Source organism: Melospiza melodia, chromosome 8 (genome assembly GCF_035770615.1).
Source record: "Melospiza melodia melodia isolate bMelMel2 chromosome 8, bMelMel2.pri, whole genome shotgun sequence".
In the NCBI taxonomy this organism is placed as follows: Eukaryota; Metazoa; Chordata; class Aves; order Passeriformes; family Passerellidae; genus Melospiza; species Melospiza melodia.
The window spans coordinates 9,729,939-9,753,647 of NC_086201.1; the positions used below are offsets into that span (position 1 = coordinate 9,729,939).

The window sequence follows — 23,709 nt, forward strand, 5'->3', positions numbered from 1 at the left end:
ACAGATTAGCAGCAAGCCCCCAAATCCTTTACTCCATCACTCTGCTCCTTGAGTCCCAGAAATATTTACATCCTCCTCTCTCTGTATTTCCAAACTTCGGCTTGAACCTTCCCCAAGAACATTCTGGGTTGTTTTGGTTTTTCTTTCCTGACAATTTATTAATCTCCCCTATCCTTGCCTCTTTGCCTGCAGCAATTACAATCAGAGGACAGCAATACAGAAGTGGCAGTGCTAAAAACAGATGCCAGCAGGAAAGCAGGAAACTGAAAAACAGGAGGATGGTTTTCTACAAGGGAGATGACAGCACCAGGAGAGGGTGGGGGGACATGAACAGACAGAACTGGCTGTGAATGCAAACCACTGTCTCAGCCATATTCACAGGTTCTCACCCTGAGTCCAGCACAGGACTCTGCAAGCCACAGGGCCAGTTACCACAGCAAATCCTGACTTGATGTCAGAGAACTACCATGGTGCCACCAAACACCATTTCCAATGCTACAGGCAGACACCAGCAGCATTTTTCAAACAGACGTAGCAAACACACATTATCCCTCTGAAGGGAGTTTCTGCCCACACACAGCACAGCACACCATCCACCTGCCATGAAACCAGGGCTAAATTGCTTATCTAGCACTGTTTGTAAATTCACAAAAGGTATTAGATTATGATCTGTACACAGGAGACTCGTAACAACCACAAGTCTAGGCCCTTGATACCAGGAGACCACTAGGAAACCACTGTGATATAGCTATGCAAGAAATGCACTCAAACAGAATAATTGTATAGTAAGGGAGGCCTTACCATATCATCTTGGGTTGGATCATTGTCAAAAATCTTCATGGGAGGAGGAAGAGGAGTGTGAGACTCTTCATCTGCTTCGTCTTCTCCCCAACCTTTCTTGCTCTTCTGAAGAAAAGTTAAATGCAATTAGAAACAGGGACAGGATCCTTTGATAGTTTCAGTTCAATATCATGTTGTATGGAGGGAATTACAGGTAATGGAAGAGAGCAGTAAAGACATAAGGTTTTGCTGGTTAATCCTGGTGCATTCTAAGGCTTACAGAAATACAGTTTATAGGTCATTCATACAGCAAAGGCAACTACATCTGTCTGTGTGCTGACAGAATAGTAGTTTTTTCATTTAAATAAAAACTGTTTAATGTACATTTTTAAAAATGTGTTCCTCTTATTTGAGTTCAGTTAGTACCTTCTGCATTTTTGGCTTTTAATTCCTCATTCACCTTATCAGGAAAGAGCCATTCTGGTAGAGAACATGCAGAAAAACTGCAGGTACAGCTACACAGCAGATTTAAGAGAAACATGGCTATTTCTTGGAGTATTTTCCTTCAATAAGGAATTACACTGCCACGGTAGCATAAAGGTGATATGAACCTCAGCAAAAACTGATAACAGCAGCTCAAGAATGACTTCATTTCTGTCCACAGCAGCTTTCTAATAGGCTATTAAAAAACTTAATCAAAGGACAATAATATATGCAAACTGTGAAGCACTATTCCTTATATATTCCATTGCTCTTTGGATGATAAAGCTGTTTGCAGCAATGCAATTTTATGTATGACTTTATGTACGATTCGCTGTTCCCTGCAGACCCTAAGGGAACTGCATTTACTCCAGCATGACTCACAGCCCACGGAGGAGATGGTATTTCCCGTAACAAACACCAGCAAACACCAGCACACACCTCATCTGCGCTGTCTCCCTGAGGAGTGGTTTCGTCTCCAGGCTTTGGCGAGCCGAGGTCAAAGCTCTTCCTGCCATCCCGCACCTTCTTCTGCTTCTTGATGTGGCTCTCGGTCTTGCCGCTGTTCAGGCGGCGCACGGGGCTGGTCAACCATTTCTTCAGGGTGTTGGTCGAGCGCTTGGGGCCCGGAGAGCTCTGGATGGAGTTGAGGGATGGCTGAGGCTGTAGGTTGGCCACGGAGTCAGACTTGCCCCCGTTGTCGTTGGCAGAGACCGAGTACGCGTCTGCAAGGAGACGGCGCAGGTGAGACCTCATGCCAGCACCCCTCTGCTGCCCCAGCACCCAGCGCCACAGCGCTGCCTGCCTTGGGGAGAGGCTTCCTGACCTATGGACTTTATGCAAACTTTATTGCACACCAGAGAGAGGAATATGCCCTGCAATGGGCATTTCCCACAACCTCACACGCCTCTCTCATTTCCTACCACGCTATCTGTCCTTATGAAAGATCGCAGACAGCGGAAGTTTTTATATGTAGGTTTTTATTCAGGTTTTTTTATGGAAGCCTGATTTTCATGCTAAGCGCTGAATTTCTCAACTTCTTCCCACAATTTCATTGTGAATTGCTAGGAAGAAAATAAGCACAAAAAAGGAGACCTACTACAGGAGACCTGACAGCCACCAACACATTGTCAGGTTCCATAATTGTTTCTCAGCTGTTTCCCGACCCCAATGACATGATTTAGTTAGACTACTTATTAACTTAGAAGCACCTTAAAATTATCTCCTTTGCCTTTGAAAGCAATCTGTCAGAAGAGTTCACAAATTCTCTAGAACTAAGAAGCTGGAATGAACAATTACAAAAGATGACAAACTGTTCAAACCAAAGGAAACTCAATAAGGTTTAAAATTAAAAACTAGTTTCATTATACAGAAGCAGGAGGTTCTGCTGAACTGCATTCAACCTCAGTTACTGATACACATGTTCAGACTGGCACCTTAGAAGGGGCTGCAACCTTCCTTACTCCCCCCAAATGCAACAGACCAAAGATGTGCCAATGTCAGTAAGGCTTTAAAACCAAAACAAACAAGTTGCTCAAAGATTTCCCAATTGCCCTTCAGGAATAAGTGCCTTGCTTTCAACTTTCTGAAACCATGTTAAGGCAACTCCCTCCCCTCCCTATCAGGGTCTGAGATGTTTTATCCCACACAGTTTAAGATGAAGGTTTTTTTACTAAATTCAGATACTGTCACACTCCTATAAAAAACATCTCAGGCTGTACATCAGAAAAGAGCCAACCGATGTGATTAAACATTTTTACATTGTTATCTCTGAATCTTTTATCTGTCCCAGCAGAAACCAAAAACCTAAGTTACAACACATGAAGATAGACTGCTGCACCCAGATACTCTCAGTTCAGCAATAAACACCACTAGAGATGCTGGGTTGTACATATGCTGAGGGAGAGCTACTCTTGCAGAGAATCACTACCTCGACTGTTTTAGAAGCCAGTTCCTGCTACCTGCATGAGGAGATCACATCCCCTCTGGGCAGAGCTGCTGCTTGCAGCTGTCTGTGCACGGAGCAGAGATTGCATCCTGCCTTGCCTGCCATCTTGCACAATGCAGACCGGGAGAGTCAGAATGTTTTACAGCCATACACAGCATCAGTCAGAAGCTGAACCAGTAAGTTATTACATACCTGAGGTCAAAGGGTAAATTTTAGAACATATAGAAATAATTTTAACGAGCTAGAGAAAAATCAAAGTTCACTTCCCAGACAAGAAGAAAATCTCAATCATCTGGTTTTTGACAAAAGGACTGAGTGCAAGAGGAACTGAGAGGAGGACAGGTTCCAGGTGGAGCTGGTCCCAGTTGGAGCTGCTGGGGATTTTCTGGCATTCCTCTGTAAGGGCAAAGTAGCAGTCTTATCTCCAAAAGGCCTGGGGTTTAGCCAGCTCCTGCTGATGTTATTTCATGTACACGAAGTAGCGCTAAATCAACGAGTGACAGATAATGTTTGTCAGGGGCCAGCTTATCTTCCACTCAATAGGCTCTGGATAGCTCTCCCTGCAGGCTCCACGTGATGCTCTGCGAGTTTATCAGTGCCCTTGCGTCAGCAAAATGCAGGGTTTCACCATGGTGGGTTTGATTTTCCAAGTGCCCTCGTGGCCCTGGCAGCACTGAAAGCCCCACAGGCAGTGGGGGAAGCTGGAGGGTTCTTGGCCAAGGGACTTTGCTTGGTGCCCCCAGGTGCCTGTGCTCCTACTGAAGCTTCAGGAGGATGAACTTTGGGAATTGCTGCAGCAAAGGGAGCTGGGCTGCAGCCAGAAGAAGAAACTCTGTAGGGCTGCTACTCCAGGGATGATTTGGGGGGAGCAGCTGTATCACAGACTTGCTGCCTTTGCTGGGGAACGGGCTCAGCAGGAGGTAGAGGAAAACCAAGGATGAGCTGATCTCATCACACCTCAGCTGATGTAGAGAGGTTTTCACTACACCTTGTAAGTAACACAGTCCCACCCCCACCTCCAGTCCACAGCAACTGGACTTAAAGTTAGCTTCCCTTCCCTTACCAAAAGTTAAATTTACCAATTTAACTTTTGGTAAGAGAAGGGAGGCTAATGAAGCCTGAGACAACCCCAAGGGTTTGTTACTGAGATGCCAATCTCAGCCCAGCGGGCTCAAGGCAGGGCCAAGTCCAGGAACCCTGATGCCTGTGAAGGGGCAGGGACCTCTCCTCCCAGAGGGAAACACTCCAGGTTTTACCAGCAGAGTCAGGCCCCAGCCTTGCTGCCTCCCTCTCCTTTGCCCAGCAGCACAGCCACAGCTGGGGCACGGACAGACACACAGCACCTCTCCTGCCATGGCACTCTGCTCAGTGTCCTGGGGAAGTGATGGTCAATAATCCTGTCACTCCCAGGAAGGCAGCACGTGGGCAGAACCAGTCCCAGTCCCAAGCTGGCCCACAGCCCACCCTGCCTGCTTACAATAATTTTGACACCCAGAGCCACGAACCCTCTGCAGACTGAACATCAGAGCTTCAGAGCCACCAGCCACTACAAAAGTCAACCCGCAGTTTTCCAGAGGGAGGCTGTTAACACTGTCCAATGATCCCACCTGAAAAGGCTCTGGATTTTCCTGCTCAAGGTCGTGCCTTTGGTGATGAAAAAGGCTGTTTATCAAAGGGTTACTGCATACTGGTCGTGCCATAAAACCCTGTCAGATGTGAAGTGCCCTTCTCTTTCTCCTTGTTTGCTGGACTGCCCTGGCTGAGCACAGTAAGGCATCTGGGACAGAGCCCACACTTTGCCTGGCCCATGCAACCCAAGACTGGAAACATGGCCTTATTTTGCCTGGTAAGGCAGTCTCTGCAGGCTGGGAAACAGGCAGGGAGGTGGGAGAGAAAGGCTGGCATGAATTCCCCTTCTCCCCAACCACCATGAGAGCCCTTCGATGTTGGGTGACTTATCCTTGTCCACACCCTACACTGGTACAAAGTACTTCCATCTCACCATCCCAATTCCCACTGCTACCAAACATGCCACGCCAAAAATCCACATACGATACTCATAACCTTTTTTTCCTTTTTCAAAGGAACTGCAAATTTGGGTACATTTGTGAGCAAGTCACATTTGCAGTTTGCCAGCCCTGCTGAGAACGATCTCCTTTGCACATAAAGCAGGTCACATCAACATGGTTGCAGAGGCAGGACTGGCGCTGAAGAAAGAGCAGAGCTCACAAAATGAGAGAAAGAAAGAAGAAACACAAAAAAAAAATCTGCCAGGAAAGACCTTGCAGACAACCTCCTGAGCCACGTGAGCTCTGCTCTGCGGCACACATGGCTACAAACACATTAATCATGACACTCGATACTGGCCCGAGACCCAGACACCAGGTGGATCGAGCGGAAGAGGAGGACACGTTACCGTGCTCCTCCTGCAAAGCACTAGCACACATGTGCTTTGCAAACTGCATTAGCAGAGCTCTTTGGAGACAGTTTGTTTAAGAAAAGCCAGAGAGCTTTTGGGAAAGATGCAGCAGCTCAGTGCATGATACGCGAGCACCAGCGGAGCAGCGGCTGTCCTGCACTACAGCATGAGGAGCTGCCTCCCACCAATGTCCCAGGACACACGTCCAAAAAAAGGTATTTGGTGAAGCAAAAAAGGTGTAGGGAGGTCAGCAGACTCATGTGGCTAGATTGATTTCCTGGCCAAACCATTCATTCAGACAGAAGAAATGATGGTTTCCAAAACACTCCTAAGCAAACCTCCAAGAAACTTCTGGCAAGAGGACTGTGACAGATACTCAGCCAGACCAAAGGGCTTTAACATTCAGAGCTTCTGCACTGCTGCAGCCATGAAATGTTTGTTATTGTTGGTCAAATGAACAGACATCTGTAAAAACACAGCTCTTATACTTGAAAAATAGAAGGTTCCAGTTCTGTGCAACCTCGGGTGAAAAGAAAAATAAAAATCTTGTAGACCTGGTTTTAGAGGCACGGTAATATTCTCATTTGAGTCAGTAGGAATTCCTGTTGGAACATAAATACAAGGCATTTTATTTTTACCTCCCTGTTCCCCAGAGCACACATGGGAGGGGAGGTTTGTCTGATCAGGCTCAGGCAGCACCAGACTCCTTTGCAGGACCTCAGATCTCTAACAGGGAAAGGAAAAGGCTTCTCAGAGCAACTCGGAAGAAAACACCAGTCTCCTCTATTTGATACATAATGATGACAGATCATAAAGGATAGGAAAGAAATATCCATAACCAGAGGATAATGCAGAATATAGCTATAAAAATAGGAGACTAGAGCACAGTCTTGCTTTAAGTGAGGTGAATCTTTTTCTGATTTATCTGTGGCTCCATTTACATCCCAGAAAAACAGCCTGAGAGAAAAGGATTTTTCCACAAAAGTCAAAGAAAATTAGCCCGAATGGGAACTCTGAAGTCCTACTAGCATGGGCATTTAAATAAACAAATTTTATTTTACACAGTTAATGCCACTTGTGAATGAAAGCCAATAATGGCAACCTGATTGATGAACATATAAATCAGCTCTGTGCTAAATAGAGCCCATTTTCTACATTCAGTTGTTCCTGTCACCACTTTTGACAAAGACAGAATTTAATCAGATGTGGGTAAAAGACTAACTCAGTCTATACTCAAGTAAATTTCCTAAAGAATGGGAATCTCCATCCCAAAATATCTTGGACAGCAGGAATCATCTAGACTCATCCTGTGCACAAAAAAAGTCTCTGTGTTAGTATTTCACACTACACAAAAAGAACCATCTAAACCATCAAAATTCACCTTCTCCTGCCCTTTCCAAGAGCACCTCCATGATCATCCAGGCTGCAGGCTCCAGTTCACAGTACTCAGCCCCCTGAAGCTTTATACTCTCCCTTGGGAAATGCTGCTTTGAGAGTGCCCTTGGATCTGCCCAAGGGATTTGGGACTAAAGCTCTACCTGATGGATGCAAAGATGGCAGAATGAGGTATGAACACTGCTCCTTTGGTCTCCTCTGTGCTTTTGTATTGAATGTCCAAAACACGCTCAGTGAAACATTTTTATTGGCACGAGTCAGGGTTACAAAACTTTGTGGCTTAGGCAGATGACAGTACTGGTCCTGGTTTTAGTGTTAGAGCCCATTCTGCCTGTAAAACCTGGCATGGATTTGCAGAAGTTTGGGAGGCAACAGCATTCGGATAATATAAAGTCACTTTACAGCTATTCCTTTCGTAAGAACACTAGGTGTTAACAGTGTAAATAATGTATCTTGCAACTTCTAATGTCAACAGATAAGTTGCCTCCTCAGACACATCCTCTGAAAAAGGCTCTAGTGAAGAATATAAGTGAACACAACCAAATTTTCAGTGGCCATGTCAGACAAAGACAGAGGACAAATGGCTTGAAAAGCCCTTTAGATTAGAAGTACATTAAACTTTCACAATGGAATTGCAAAACGTGCCCTGGAGACTTCCATCCTCTCCCAGCTCTGCTCAGCAGCTCCACACGTGTCCAACCACAGACCTGCCCTGTGCTCCAGCTCCAGCTAAAAATGAGATGGGACCATCCAGGAAAGAACTTCACACCAGAAGCTACAGACACATTCAAACTACGCCACTGAAATCTAAATGCAGATTTTCTTCAGAGATTCAAATGCTGTCCCTAAATTCATAACCTCCTGGAAATGAGCAAATTGAAAAGGCTCAATTGAATTTTCTGTTGATCATTTGAAGTTTCAAGCTGGAAGTAGCATCAAAAGGTACAAATCAATCTGGCAGGACTCTCACAACTCCACTTACATGGATGAAATTACTTCTGTCCAAACTCAAGAATAACGGTATGGAGTTAAATATTTTATAAAAAAAGTTTCTAGTCCAATAGAGGAAGCAGCAGACATATTGGACAAAGTTTCTGATCACTGTAATGTAAAACCTCAAAATCTGACTTTCTGTTTCACTGCCAAACATGCAAGCATGACTAACTTCCAAAGAACAGGGGAAAAAAAGGACTAGAATGCAAATTATTCACACACACTGTTTTGCTATTGAATAGCTCTTATTTCTTGGAAATATGTAAGAAAAGCTTTGAGATAGAGAATGACCTGCAGAATTCTATTTAACCACACTGCAAAGCAGGGGATGCTCCAGAGGAATTTTGCATATGGGTTTTGTCTTTGGGAAACAGTCACCAACCTGTTGGCTTCAGTATTCAGCTTTCTGATCATTATTTCAGGTTGAAACCTAATGTGAGGAAAACAAGCACTCACCCAGCTGGGGTGAGTAAACACTGTCACTTGGAGCCACTCATTTCTGAGGCAGGCAGCAGCTTCATCTGCTGCTCTCGGCAGTCAAGGAGCTGTGCCCAAGGGTGCTGCAGAGTGGGACACACCCCCCAGGGGCCTCTCTCTTTCCATTAACTACAGAGGGAGCCCGGGCAAATTATACCCTCAGCTAAATTTAGTTATTGTGAGTCCCCTTCCCACATCTGAGTACGTTTCATACCAGGCCGATCTCGCAGCAGGGAATGATTAGCTGAAGTTAAGCATCTGTCAATTCACTTTAATGAGCAATAACTCGTGGCAACCTGCCATTAGCTTCAGTTGAATAGCTTTTATTTTTAGCTGGTGTTGCTCAGATGCAGCTTCCATCCAACATGTGCTGGGAAAGCTGACATCCCAAAGTAGTCTCCAGGTCTTCATTGTGCCAGTCGGAGTGTCAGGGCTCAAGAGCTGCAGTTCCTGGAGGTCAGAGAAAAGTCACTGCAGTTCTGGGAAAGTTTCAAAGAGTGAGATAAAACCAAAAGCCTGGAGAAACAGCACAGAGGCGCATGGTCCCCAGGGACCTTGCAAGAAAAGTTACTGAAATCCTGAGAGCGTGCTGAATGAGTGAGCTGGGTCTCCAGGGATAGAAACAGCACAAGGGGAAGGCACAGAGAGAGAGAGCCTGCTGAAATAAAACATGACTTCAGTACTGTCCAAGAGCGCCCAGTGAGAGGAACAAATGCACAAGTTCTCTATTGTATCTGCTGCTTCATGTGGATCTAGGCTTTTATCAGAGGTGCCCATAGGGAGGGCAAGGGAAAAGAGCAAGATGAATCCTCAGGTGAATATAGGGCAGGGTCTTGTTCCCTCTAGAAAGGAAACTCAGTTTAACTCAGGAGCTGCTGCTGAAGCAGAAGGCTAAACATGAAGGCACAACATGTGTTTGTGCCTCCAAAGAGACCCTCAAGGAAAGTGTTCAACCCAGCCCCATGGCACCAAGTGCTTGAAGAGCAGCTGGGACACCTGAGTTCCTTCCCTCTGAGTGCTCTGCTCTGGAATGGGATTCCACAGAACAGCTTAAAACTGTTATGGGCATCTACAACTTCTCTGGCTGCAGGTTTGAGCCTTTTGGTCTCCATGTACCAGCCTAATTCTTCCTGCTTCAGAGTCCCATCTGAGCCCCCACATAAGCTGTGAATTCACAATAAAAATAATAAGAGGACAAATATTCAGAGTGAATCCACCAACCTGTTGGTGAGATACTCCTAGCCAGCTCCTATCCTAAACCATTGTGAGACATGAGGCAAGGCAGGGCAGTAACAGACCTTCAGGGGAACCTTGAAGCAACATCTTTTTAGAACACACTTTTACTGCACAAAAAGGTGTGGGAAAGCTCAGAAATAGAGCAGTTGCTCCACACAGCAGAGTTGGAGGCCAGATGCAGCATCTGTGTGCACTTGATTTCATTCACCCAATCCCCTGCCTCGAGTTTGTGCCCAGCACAGGACCCAGGCCAGCCCTGAGCACAGTGACAGCAAGTCCCACACATCTGCTGGGAGTGCACATCGGAGCAGCCTTCCTGTAATGCCTCACAGCTGGCTGAGCACATTGCTGAAGTCAAGAGGCACGCATTTCTTCAGCAAAGAGAGGAAATAAAAAGTCAAGACTAACAAGATCCAGAAAGGGCATGCTTTTTTTTTTTTTTTTGAACAAATCAACATTTATTTCAATGTAGTGAAACAACTTGTTGAAGCACTTCTCTCGGTTCTATTTTACATTTTGTATTTACACTGTCCTCATTCTGTGACAAAAATAAAATCATCTCCAACCCTGAAGTTTCCAGAATAAGTGTCGCTAGCAGCAAAAATAACAAAGCCCCAAACACAAAGCAAAAATCCCCCTTGATATATTTTCATGGGAGATTTTTGCATGTTCCATAAAAAAAGTTTTAACCCTGAAACTTTATGAAAAGCTATATGGAATGACAAGGAGGAAAATGTAATGTGTTTGAAGCTGAACGAGAGCAGCATTTGCTGGCCTTTGCAAGTACACTGTTACTTTTAGCATAAGGAACTGTGAAATGCTTAGACACCCACATAGAAGCAGACTTTTAAACTTGGATCAAAGCAGTTCTGCTCTTCTGGGAGCGTAAGGGTACCAGAGTCAGCAAATGCCATCTTTTATCCTGGATGTTGGGCACAAAAACAAACTTTATTACACATGGTTTCCAAGCAGCTGTTAGTAAAACACAAGCCTTATTCTTTTGTCAAGTGTCAAGGGTCAGCTTCATTCAGCAGCTTCCAAATTGAGCTACTGTAAGAATTTTGAAGTAATTTCTCAGTTAAATGACATCATTGCTAAGGTCAACTCTGCCTTATACTTGAAGTCAGCAACCTCTGTGACAAGGTGGACCACTCTGTTAAATGGGGGGAGAGAAGACAATGATGTTTGAGTATCATATTTAGGCCTCCCTATCTCAAAGGAAGCTGTGGCTATGTACTCAAACAATTCTCCACGGAAACAACAGAAGAGTATCAGTGACAAACTTGGAATTGGAAAAATAAAAAAAAAAGCAAGAACGGAACCCAAAGCTTTTTGGGATAGGAAGAAAAACTGCATGTTGAGAAAGAAGGGATTGGTTATTAAACTTTCCAGGCACACAGAGGGCTCGGAAAGCACAGAAAACAAGCAGAACAAACAAACACAACTGTGTGCATCTTTGCATCAGCTTCTTTTGCCAAATGCAGTAGCTTCCAACATTCAGCAGCTGCCTCTTGCTTTCTAGTGCTGTGGAGTTCTCTTTGGTACTTGGAGGCTGTGAGGAGCTCCGGGCAAAGAGAAAGTCTTTGTCCATTTACCAACCAATTCCAAAGGCGCTGATCTTGAATAACTTTACTAAGCAAGAGTGACACAGATGTATAGGAAAGGGGACTTTTCTCTTAGTAAAGTTGTGGTAGGTGCAGTGGAAACCCAAGGCAATCTACAAGCTTGTCAATTTGTGCCTAGGTAAGAACAGAGTCCTCCATGAACGTCTCTCATTTGTTCACTCTTAAATTATTCAGGCTCTGACAGCCCCTGAAAAGAAAAGAAGGGAATAAGGATAAGTTGCAAGTGGCGCAGGGCAGGAGCGGACACCATGAAACCACCAAGAACAACGGGGTTGGGGTGTTTGACAACAGACACACTGCAGCTGCAGCCTCCAGGGCTGGTCCCAAAGCAGCTTCCTCCACGCCCTCGTCCTCCAGAAATGCCAGCAGGAAATACAAGCTCACAGCAAAGGTACTGATTGGGATGAATTAAAAGAAGGAATGAATGAAGTCAATGCAAACAGCGGTTTGGAAATAAAACACACAGAGAAGAACTGCTGGTGCTTGTGACACTTTGCTCTTTGAACACAGCACAGGGAGATGGCTAAGCAGCTCGGAGACTTTTAACTGCACACTCAAGACTATCAGTCAGGCTTGTGGGAAGCTTTAATTCATTCAGCTTAAGTAGCAAAACCAGAACACCACTCGTTGTCCCATATAACAGGCTCACACAATCTGCGTCTTGGTTTTCCGTTTGACAGCTCGGCAGGGAGCAGCTCTGTGAGGAAGCTTCCCCGTGATGCCAGTCAACAAGTTTATCAAATTTCAGGTGACAAAGTCACCACTACACTCTATCTGCGTCAGCAAGAAAGATGGACAGGAACTTGAAGTCTCAGAGAGCATCTGCTACATGGGAACAGGAGAGCTGGCTCCCTGCAGCACCCTGCCGAGGTCTCAGCCCTCTGAAGCTGTGCCGGTGCCTTGACCCAGACGCCAGCCTTCCCAGTGAGGCTAGTCCTAAGGAACTGATTGATTGTGACTTCTGAAGGGCCACACAGAGCCACCCACAGCTTTTATGGTGCTTACATCATTGCTCCTTACCAACAGCCTCCTTATGTAAAAAAAACAACTAATCCAGCTTTGCAGAGATGTGGAGAGGTGCCCTGCATAAAGTGCTTCATTCCCTTCTGCATCACTGAATTTCATCACAAACAGCTGTAAAAACGCTCTACCAAGCAACATGTCTAATAAACTTTCATTACAAAAGCCATCTTCGCTATTGCTGGGTGGTTACTTTCTTTTGGCTCCATCTTTCAAAGGAAGCAGGAAAAAGAAACACTTAAACACAACAGCAAGGATTAGTAGCAGAGGCTCTTTGATTCTACAAAGGCTTTGTCGAATACAGGTGACCTGTTAGTGCATTTTAAGATGTCTGATCACAGACATTACCTGCCTGACAGTTTAGTATCTCCAGGACAAGTGACTGCAGGGAATATTCAGCAAACATCAGGCTTTCAATGTTTGCCTGGAGCTTGCCTTGCTGTAGGCTTGTCTTAGCCACACTGCCAGATCAAATTTTACAGCAACACAGCTCTGAGCAGCTACTGCCCTGCCATGAGCAGCCTGGAACGCTCAAGCCTGGGTAATTTCTCTGATACTAAGACAAAGTCAGCTAAGATGCTGCCCTCTGCTCAGCACCTGCACCCTGGCAGGAGCTGTGCTCTGCTAATGAGGAGCTGAAGTTACTGCCAACATTCAAAGCATTTGACTCCTTCTTGCCTAAAGCTACGATTTTCCTTCTGCCGTCCCAGAAAGACTCCCTGTCGATTAATATTTATTTCATTTCCTAAAGAAATCTATTCAGCCTCCACACGCTTCAGCTGAGAGCGATGTCTGAACATTGTGTTGATCCTCAGAGTTCAAACTGTATAAGGTACAAAGAATACCAGACTTGAGGCACTTCAATGGTATTCACTGTGAATCATCATTTTACATTGTACCACTCAGACACATTTGGATCTAAAATACATTTGCATTTCTAATTAAAACAGATTACCATTAGTAACTAAAGAATGTCTTAAATCAGAATCCCTGGGCCATAAAAGCTAATTGCACGATGCTAAAACTGGATTTCAAAAATATACATATTATACCCCCTGCAGGATTAATTAAGCAACATCTCTTCAAAAGAGTCCTCCAAAGTGTATTTATTCAGCATGCGGTGAAATTATACCGGTTGTGCAACGCTTCCCATGGCCTGCCTTGGCTCAGGCTCCTGTGGCAGCAGAGAGCTGGAGCCTTGCTCATCAGGGAAGCTCAGCATGGACAGAGTGGGTTCAGGACTGCAGTCCCTGAGCAGAGACACACATTGCAGGAGCAGGATTGTGGCTCTGGCCACAATGAGCCAGCACCCTGGAACGAGGTGATCTGGGGTACGTGCATGATGTGCTCCCCAGGACACGCAGGCCCACAAAGAGGCTGAAACCAACTGGTCAGTGTGAATCTGGAAGCTGTAACTGCTGATGAGCTGATGCTCAGTTCCTCACTGGTTTCCTACATGACCTCAAGGAAGGTTCTAAGTGCTGACTGAGCTGTAAAGTGCTTTCAGAGAGGCTATGGCTGTACCACATGAGGATGTGAGAAACCTCTGCTCACCAAAGCTGCATGTTCCTTCTGAAGGGATGGGGAAAACACCCAACAGAGTCTAAGAGGGTGCTACAGTCTGTAGCTGTAATTGTCAGCAAGCCTCAACTGCATGAAAAAGTGTCCTCAGAAGATTCAGCTATAACGGGATGCGCCACTCCCAGCTTTCTTCTGTGCTCTGAGCTGCTTCCTCCATGTGAAAAATGAACATGGAAAAATTCTCAGAAAATGATGGAGACACCTCCACAGTCACTAAATCCAGTCTCTTATTATCATGGTCCACCACTTTCCCAAATGTTTACTTCAATGTTTTCTTCTGCAAGTGAACACGAGACCTTTCCTCAAAGCTCACACCATAGACTGTACTTGTGCCTTCCTGTACACAGCAACTTTAAATTTCCATGTTTAACTTGCTTCCAGTACAAAAGATAACAATCTCCAGAAGAAACCACCTACTGGTTCCTCAGGATGACGTTTGCTAATGGGCTCCCAGCAGCTCTGGCTCCCAGGCTTCACTCCCTTATGGAACTTCACAGCCTGGAATATCATTTTGCAGGGGATCCAAGATTTCAAAGCTGTTGAGCTGTCCCAGGACTTGCAATGGCTGTACCACATGGGACAACCAAGTGCACTGGGGGGCAATAAGGGCAACAGGATAGCAATTACTGATTCATCACGTGGCAACACACAAAACCTGAGACACACTTTTTCCATTTCCCAGAAGCAGCCACGGTTTCTGTACAGTAAACGAGCACCCACAACCATTGGGAAGTACTGGGAGGTCAGAGAAAAAAATCCAGTCAGAACCTTCTGCAACATAATCTTAGGTGTGCTACATTATAAAAAAATAAATGACAAATATATAAACAGTAGTGTATATAATGGATTTCTCCCCATCAAAGAGAAGAACCCCTATGGCTGTTCTGTTATTACTGCTGAAATTTAGCTTGCAGGTTCTATTTTTCATCTCATTAGAACTTCACTGGAGACATTTTCATATTTTTCCCTAATTATATGAAGGGAGCCCAGGTGATGTGTGTGATTCCCAAGTTCTCAGCCTGCTCAGGAGAGCACTGTGGGGCTGGTCCAGGACAGAGGCTGAGGGAATGCAAGGCAAGTCAAACTCAGCAGGAGACCCAATAGGGTGCATTGACTACCTTTAATTCAAGGACTGGTTTGTGGTTCAGGATAAGCAGCCACATCAAACAACAGGAGCTAAGGGCAAACACATTAATTTTTGTTTTGTGGTTTTCCAATGGTAAAGAATGGTCAAGGGAGATGATTTCAAGCTTATCTCATAAGAGATAATCTCACTGTTTTCTAATGATTCTGAAGTCCTACTTGTGATCTATGCATCTTTTTCAATAAAACATCCAGATGTGCTTCTACAGTTATATTAAAAAGTAACTTCACATGACACAGAATTGTGTGATGCAATATTAGCAATTGAACTCTTCTGCAATAGCAACTGATGCAGTGGCTAAACTGGCAGAAAATTGGATTTCCTTACTGAACTGAAAACCACAGGATCTGTAGATCCCTGCTGTAATCACTAACTGCCCAACCAATTCCTCTCTTTTGAAAAGAAATTGCAACTTTTGCCAAATATGAAAATGCTTTCATAAAGCCTGTTAACAGACAAGAATTAGACTGAAATGTAACAGTGCTCTGGTGTTCTTGAGAAGTATCTTGATGTTATTTTTAGAATGAAAACTTTGGAAATTTGGGAGGTTTTATGTTTGAAATGATAGATTAGTTTTCCTAATACACACACAAGTTTTAACAAGGTGTGTGCTGAAACATAACAGTTTGGTAAAAAACCCAGACAAAATCCTTCTGGGGTCATGTGAAATAACTGCCCTTTTTGTTTCACTTCAAAATGGAGAGATTTTATTCCAGCATCTGTGCATTGAATTCCTGAACAATACATCTATCTGGCACTTATTTTATAGGAAAACAGCATGTTTAATTACCCCACGTCTTCACACTGAGCAGGGAGAGTTACCCAAGCTATATTTTTCACAATTATCTGTTCTCTTTTCCTAATAATAAAGTCTCCTTTCTTCAGATTTTTGACAAGATGAATAAAGCCTTGTGGGTTCTTATACACTCCTTGGAGTAAAGGGGAAGTTTTGGAGCTTTGCCTGCATAAAAGCAAATCCCACGTTTCCTTAAAGCTGGACAAATTTATAAAAGTTGAAAACAACATAGCAATCTGAATAATAAGGATCCCCACCACGTATTCACACCCAGACCAGTAACTGGAAGCTGATGTTCACAGAAGCTCTTGCCGCCTCTTTTTCACACGTGAATTAATATCTGAAAGTTTATTTTCTGTACCACTTCTGTTGCATCTTGTATATAACCACAGGTAGAGAGGCTGCAAGATCAGTCACAACAGGGAGACACGCAGCCAGAGGCTGAGGAGCCAGCTCCTATCAGGAGTTAGAGCTGCCTAGCAATTCATGTAACTTTCAAGAGAGAAAATAACAACAATGTTATTGCTTGAATCTTGGAAACTGAGAGAAAGTTGCTAAAGCATCCCAGCACTGGCACTGACAGGATAAACATTCGATTTACAGAAAGTGGCTGGTGGCAGAGAGCAGCGAGCACAGTGCAGCAACCAGCACTTCTGAAAAGCTCGAACATTCTGTGCTCTTGGACAGTTTATTTTTGACAGTAATACGGACCCACTGAAAAGGTGACCTGCTGTATCTGTGAACAAGGTTCCTACCCTCAAGAAGCCCTCCTGCAAACAGGTAAGATTTAACAGCACTAAGTAATCCTACAAGGAATCACTGTTACCCCAGCCTGCCAGCAGAGCAGTGGCCATGCTTCTCCTCTGACTGTCCAAACTCAGAGGTTACTCATCAGTCCCAGAACTTCTCCTGAACTCCTCCCATGTGTCATTGCCACACAAATGCTAAGATGTTCAGAATATTTACCACAGAACACTGGCATGGGGACTGTCAGTCACGCTTTTGGGACATGCTTAACGGAGAACTGTGTGTCAGGAAGGTGTAGAGCAGGTGTGAGAAAGCAGTTTCACACCAACAAAAAGAGTGATTTTTTTTTTTTTTTTTTTTTTTGCTAACAGTATTCACCTTGTCACGTTAATCCTGCTTGCTCAACTGAGCAGCATTTTCATCAACTCTTTTGTCCCTTCCAATAACTCTGTGCTGTGACCTATTCTGACTCCTGACTCAGCCTGCAGAGGTGGGAAAACACAGGATTTGGAAGAGATGTTCCTGTCATGGGCTAACCAGTTTTCTCTTAATAGAACTGGAAGGAAATAACAACAACTCTTGCAAACCTCTCCACAGCCATTTGCTCATGAATTTGCCAGGACAAAGAGCAGAGCTCAACTCTGGCATGAGAGGGAGGGAGACTGCCTACAGAGGACCAGAACACTTGATCCTCTTAACTTTGCTGAGATACAACTAATGAGCAACAGATGGACATCACCCAAGGAGTTTATTTGGGAAACCTAAGAGTTTCCTCATATTTCTCATTCAAGGAGGACCAGGAAGCTAAGCAAGCTTTGGTTGACACCCTTTATTTTACTATTGTTTTCTCCTCTGCCTCAATTTTGACAGAGCTGCTTTGGCCATGCATTCCATTATGCTTTACACAGTGCAACCAGGGCTCAGCCTGAAGCACTAAATAAAATATGTTCAAATTAGGAAATGTTATGGGCTTGAATATATTACTGCAGATCACTCTCTTGCTACCACTCAGCACAAAGGTACCAGTTCCCTTAGCAAAGCTCTGCAGCTCTCTGTAACAGTGTCAGCACCTTCTATAAAAAGCACCATCAGATCTCACTTTTTACCTAATGAAGAAATAACTTTTATTAATGTGCTGTTGACAGCCCTTGTGATGATGCTGGTTTTCTGAACTTCCAGTTAAGGCTCTGTTTCTGCCCAGCTAGGAAAGATGTACCAGGGTGGCTGGCTGAGCCCCCTTCGCTGCACAGAAGTCATCACCACTCTGTCAGGACAAGCTTTCTTTGTTCATCTTACAGCAAAGATCCAGTAACAAACCAAAGATTTAGGCAAGAAGAGGAAAAGGAAGGAAGGAAGGGAGGAGAGAAAGAAAAAGAAGACAGTAAACCAGAAAATTTCAGAAAGAAGACTGAAAGTGTAGGAGATAAGACCAGCTGGAGGGACAGGGAATTCAAAATAAGAGCTTTACTAGGAGCTTAGCACAAACAGAAACCCACTCAACCCTTGAAAGGCTTAACACACTGAGATTTAAGGTTTGACTTTTTTTTGTTCTGAAATCAGCAGTTTGCACATAACCAACAGCCTGCTCAGAAGAGCAACTGATGAAGGAGGGAGGATGTGCTCTTTATCAAAGCCAACACAGCGCATCCCTTTAAATCCATCCTCCTGGTTTCTGGCTACCCTCAAGTAGAAAGCTATTTGCTTACCTGAAGCCACACTGCAGCAAAATGTTACCCATCTGAACTCCAAAGTTACTCTTAAAATTGATTACTTTTAACCACAGACCCTTTTCTTTGTCTGTACCTGGTACACTCACAGCCAGCTCAAGTCCAGCAGATGGGAACTTCTGTCTCTTTGTGCTCAAAGAAAAGCATTTCCTACACCTTGTTTGTGCTTTCCACCCTCCTGGTGTCCCTTAGGGCAGTGAGATCCCAGCATGCTCCAGTTTGGGCTGGAATTGAATGAGCTGAGCTACTGCAAAAAATGTCCTCTAAATAAGGCCCTGGGTTTAAGGCAGCACACAGAATTTAATTTCCAGGTTAAATCTGAGACACTGGTAATCTTTACAGCTCCCTGTGCATCAGAGCCTGGAATTTAGTCTCCAAGGCCCATGTTCCCACTCACTGATCAGCTTCAGAGTCTGTGCAGAAGGTAGGGCAGAGGAATGGCACTCACACACTGGACTTGGCTCTGTGCTTAAAGACAGCAAAGTTTTGATCTTCTCACACCCAAGGCATGCAGCTACCCATTTGCTTTGGAAAAGACATTTCACAAAGAGGGAATCCCTCCCATCTATTTTTCCCCCTCTTTTCCCTTTCAAAACAATTTCTAATCTGAACCACACAGATAACTAAGGAGATAGACCTCACATTAAAAAAAAAAAAAAAAAAAGTATATTCAATTGCAAATCCTAGGCTGATTTCTAAGGAGAGTTCAATGACTTTCTAGCTATGAGAAGACCATCAGAATTTGAACCCTCTTACCAGGGACAGTTTTGCAGCATTAAGAAGCATTCTGTTACACTAGGTCACTTTGCACTTCTACATTTAGGAGATACAGCAAAAAGCCTTGCTTGCACACTCTTGGCTTAGTAAGGCTACTGTCCCAAAGGCTATGCAAGTGTGCTGCTCCTCACTTACCCCTTTTTATGGCTGAAAGCAAGTGACAAACTCTGGCTGGGAGGCACTCCTATATTAGGATTCATATCTCTCTATACTGCAGAACAGAGAAGTACTCCTTATTTAGTTCCTGCAGGCGACTATCAGAGTAAGAGCAAAACTGCAAATGCTATTGTCACTGGCTTGCTCTGGATGGATCCCAACAGCTCTGTACATGGGCAAAGCCAACAAGATCAGAAACTCACCAAGAGAAACAAGCAAAAAGCAGCATCTCTACTGCTGCAATAGACAGTGGAATACTAATGCAAAAGAGTTTGAGTCATCTGTCAAAATCCTTCAGAGAAATGCCCAGTTACACAAAACTTACGTATTTCATGATACACAGGGGACTTTGGGTTTGGGTTTTTTTCAGCTCTGCATTATTGCTGCTATTTAGGAGCTCAAGCATCCACATCACTTCCAAGCTCCATGGAAAGCAATGATGCGGCTCATACCAACTATTTGAGCACAAAACCTGTGTTTGACACAGAATGCAGGCTCATCTTCCCTATTTCTCTCACTGGACAGTTCTTACTCACACACCAAAACCTACTGATCTGCTGCAAAAGATCAAGATACATCAGGCACTGGCACCAGGAAAAGGCAGAGTCGAATTTCCAAAGAAAAAGGTAAGGTCACCTACGGGGCAGCACTGAGAACAGCTCTGAGATGCTTCACACCCATCTTTAATACAAACTACATTCACCTATTTGCACTGCAAGACTGAGATCGGTGAGGAGCCCTCGGATGAACAGTGTGCCCCCAGGTGACTGACAACACAGAATACACGAAGTTAGAGCTTCAAAGCTCTGGTTGCCACATGAAAACATCTCCAAGCTCAGTGGGAGAAGCTGCCAACAAAGGCACACTGATGCTGTAATCTGGGGCACCTGAATCCCTTCTCAAATGTCAGGTTTGGTACTTGCTTAAATTCAGGGAGTATTTCCACCATCTCTGGTTTTCTATAATAAACACAGCACAACAGACAGCCTTTTAGAACTTTTTGCCTGAAGTTTACAACCAAGGATAAGAAAGAAGTAAATCAATCTGTATCACAAAACACCTTTTGTTACCAACCCAGTAAAGTAGAACTGCAAACACAGTTAACATTTCAACTGGAGAGAGAAGAGCCAGCTGTTTCCCCTTCCCCCTTCTAGAGACCTCTGTAGGCAGGACAGGCAGCAGGGAGATTTTAATCCCTTAGAATCAACATTTTCAAGACCAGAGCTCTGTCAGAGAGCTTGAATACTGCTCCAGCCTGCTACATGGGCCAACACATTAAAGCAGGGGCTGTCCAAGGGACTTGGCTTTCCCACTGGTTTAGTACCACGAGCTTTCTGCAGGCAGCCCTACCCCTAAACCAGATTGCTTGCTCCTTCTTAAAGGCTGCAAAACAGCGGGGTGCTGTGCACTGACCTCAAGAATCACTTCCTTGCCGTGAGGCTGTGAGTCGTGAGTTCTCCCCAGGCTAAAAGAGATCACATCTTAGAAGTAGTGGCAAACTCCATCACCAACTAGTTTGCTGCTGTCACCACACAAGTGTGACTAATTCAGTAACTGGGAAAAGAGAACTCCTGCACTGCAAATGTGTGCCTCAAGAAACCAGCAGGCCCACCCGTCCTCAATGTCATCTTTATCTGCTCTTTATTTGGGTTCAAGAGTTACCAAAAGACTGCATGTGAAAGCTTTAGTTATTAAAAAAAAAAAAAAAAAAAAGGCACAAAACAAAAGCCAAGTTTTGTTCAAGATATTTTCCTTGGCCATTCAGAGAACAGGAAACATCGAGATACTACAAGTAGATCTTTGAAAAACCTCACATTATCCAGAACAAGTCCAAGAGCCATATCACAGCATAAAGACTGCAGGCTGAGAGACCTTCAGTCAATGCTTCTGAGCTGTGCTGCTCCACATAAAGCCAGATTTTGATTTTATTTTTACAAGGCACTCCAGCTGCCCTGGCTTTCCCACATCTCTCTCAGCATTTCAGCTCAGCCAGCTTCCCCAGACCTTCCCCCATCACCATTCAGAGATTTGTGAACTGTGAGAAACAGATGTTCTCAAAGCATTTTGCTCGTACTGGAGCCCAAGAAAGACCAGAAAGGAAAAGGGAGAAAAAAAAAAAATAATTTAAGCAAATATTTCTCCCCGCCCTACTGACCCTAGAGTCGCAGAGAGTTTTCTACGAGCAATGCTAAAATGTACAACTATACTGTAAAATTATATATATATATATATATATATATATATATATATATATATATATATATAGTGTAAAACTGTATCAGTTCCTGCCCTCTCGCTCTCGGTGCCCGTTAGGCTCACCCGCCGCTGTCCCTGAGGCCAGGGCACCGCTGTCCCTCTGTGCCCGAGGCCGGGGGCACCGCTGTCCCTCTGTGCCCGAGGCCGGGGGCACCGCTGTCCCTCTGTGCCCGGGCCGGGGGGCACCGCTGTCCCTCTGTGCCCGAGGCCGGGGGCACCGCTGTCCCTCTGTGCCCGGGCCCGGGGGCACCGCTGTCCCTCTCTGTGCCCGGGCTCGGGGACACCGCTGTCCCCCGCTGTCTCTCGCTGTGCCCGAGGCCGGGGGCACCGCTGTCCCCCGCTGTCCCCGGAGGGACGCTGCCCTGCCGAGGACCCCGCTGAGCCCCCGAGCCCCGCAGCCCCCCGGGCCAGGCTCGCTCCCCACACGCGGGCCCCACCGACCTGTGCAGGAGCAGCAGCAGCACTTCGCCAGGAGCAATCCTACACCGGAGCGGGCGGGATAGCCGCGCCTGCCCGCTTTCATGCTGCCTTCGGGCTGCTCATGGCAAGGAGCCACCGGCCCGCTCGCGAAAAACAACGAAACAAATAGCACTAACAATAAAAAAAAGGCTCTGCAGAACCAGAAGGCAGAGAGCTGCGTGCGGGCAGGAGCAGCGCGGCAGAGCCGCCGGCCGCGGCACCGCGCTCCCCCCGGGCCGGGCGCTGCTCGGGGGCGGCGCCTGCGGCGGGGGCGGAGCGCGGCCGGGGAGGGCCGGGGGCTGCGGCCGCACCGCGATCCGCCGCCGCTTGGAAGGGAAACAAAAAGAGTTTTGGGGAGGGAGAAATGCAGAACTGCGGTATCCGAGATGGGGAGCGAGAAATAAAAAGTGCCCCGGAGGAAGTTTGCTAAAGCTCTGATACGTTGCGGATGGGGGGGTTCCACCAAAGGCTTTAAAAGGCAAAACTTGTATTGCCGTGGGGTTTTTTTAAACTTCACAATGTTCTTGGCTTCCCTCCCCGCCCCCAGTGCCATTCCTTAACTTAAGCATCTGACAGCTAAAACTCTTTACAACTGGCTGAAAATACTGCCCAGCCGGCGGTGATCCCAAGGGTTCTGCCTGCTTCCTGCAGCAGCAGAGCTGCCCGAAGCACTGCGGAGGGAATAATGCCTCCCCTTCTGACACACGGACCGAGACACCCGAGATCAGAGACACAGCTTGTTTTGGAAGGTGCCAGCCTGTTGTGTTAGGATTTCCCACCTAAAGCACAGAAAATTGGAGGTGCCAAAAACATCCCGAACCTTGCTGGAGGCAGCTGGTAGGAGAGGTCGGGCAGGATTCCAGAGCAACAGCATCATAGTTTTGCACTCTTGCATCAAAAGCTGAACAAACCCAACAAGCTCCTTCTCCCAGGCAGATAAAGGTTTGAGAGGGATGAGCAGAGGGGAGATGTGCCATGCTCTGTGCCACTGTGTGCCAGGGCTTCAGCCCGAGCAGCACAGCTCTACTGTGCTGCTGATCTGGCCTAAGGCTTTTGGCAATGGCTTTGGGGTAAGTGCCATTCCCAGGGGAGCAAAGGCCATTTCTGGACAGGAAGAGAAGGTAGGAGCCATGGCAGAGTGCTCGCAAACCCACCTCAGGGTGCTCTTGTCCGGGGGCAGACCTGCACTCAGTAATTCCATGGGACCTTTGGGTGGGATCGTGCAGACCCCAAGGACTCCTGGCAGGAAGATCCCAGTACCTGGTGCCAGGAGAGCGACAGAGGAGAAACTGAGAAACTCCCTCCACCACGCTGGCAAATATGAAACCTTCCTGCTTCGCTTCTGGCTGCTCTGCAGGAACTGTTCTTTGACTACAGCCGCACTGGAAGGACTGACAACCTCGTCACACGCCTGAAGCATGCACATTTTCTTGCCAATGCCCTTGAGCACCAAGGTGTTTTCAGTACACGAGAACAAAGGGCTCTGTAACCGTTTCCCATTTGGTGTGTGTTGTGTCTTTCTTTGACTTGGGTCTTTGCCTATCTGGGAGCTGCAAGGGAATGTCTCGAGGGTGCACTCAGGGCTCTTGTGCCTGTAGTGGGGAGATAATATGTCACGCATGAAGCAGAAACCACAGCTGCAGCCAGAGAAGGAAAAGGTGGGCTGGGAACCAGCTGGGACACCCTCACCTTC

General features: G+C 45.7%; 1 protein-coding gene across 13 annotated transcripts in view; it reads right to left on the reverse strand.

Annotated features, from left to right (window-relative positions):
• Positions 1-23,709, reverse strand: part of KALRN (kalirin RhoGEF kinase) — a 465,384-nt gene that overhangs the window by 53,566 nt on the left and 388,109 nt on the right. For 9 of the 13 annotated variants that reach the window (XM_063161744.1, XM_063161745.1, XM_063161746.1 and 6 more), the window contains 2 exons: positions 1,702-1,985; positions 802-906 (listed from right to left, as the gene is read on the reverse strand). In XM_063161744.1, the coding sequence (XP_063017814.1) occupies positions 802-906; positions 1,702-1,985 (389 nt within the window). Of the gene's footprint in view, positions 1-801; positions 907-1,701; positions 1,986-11,341; positions 11,541-21,998; positions 22,237-23,709 lie in introns of those variants that run through there. The other 4 variants (XM_063161743.1, XM_063161749.1, XM_063161755.1 and 1 more) reach the window with 3 other exon arrangements.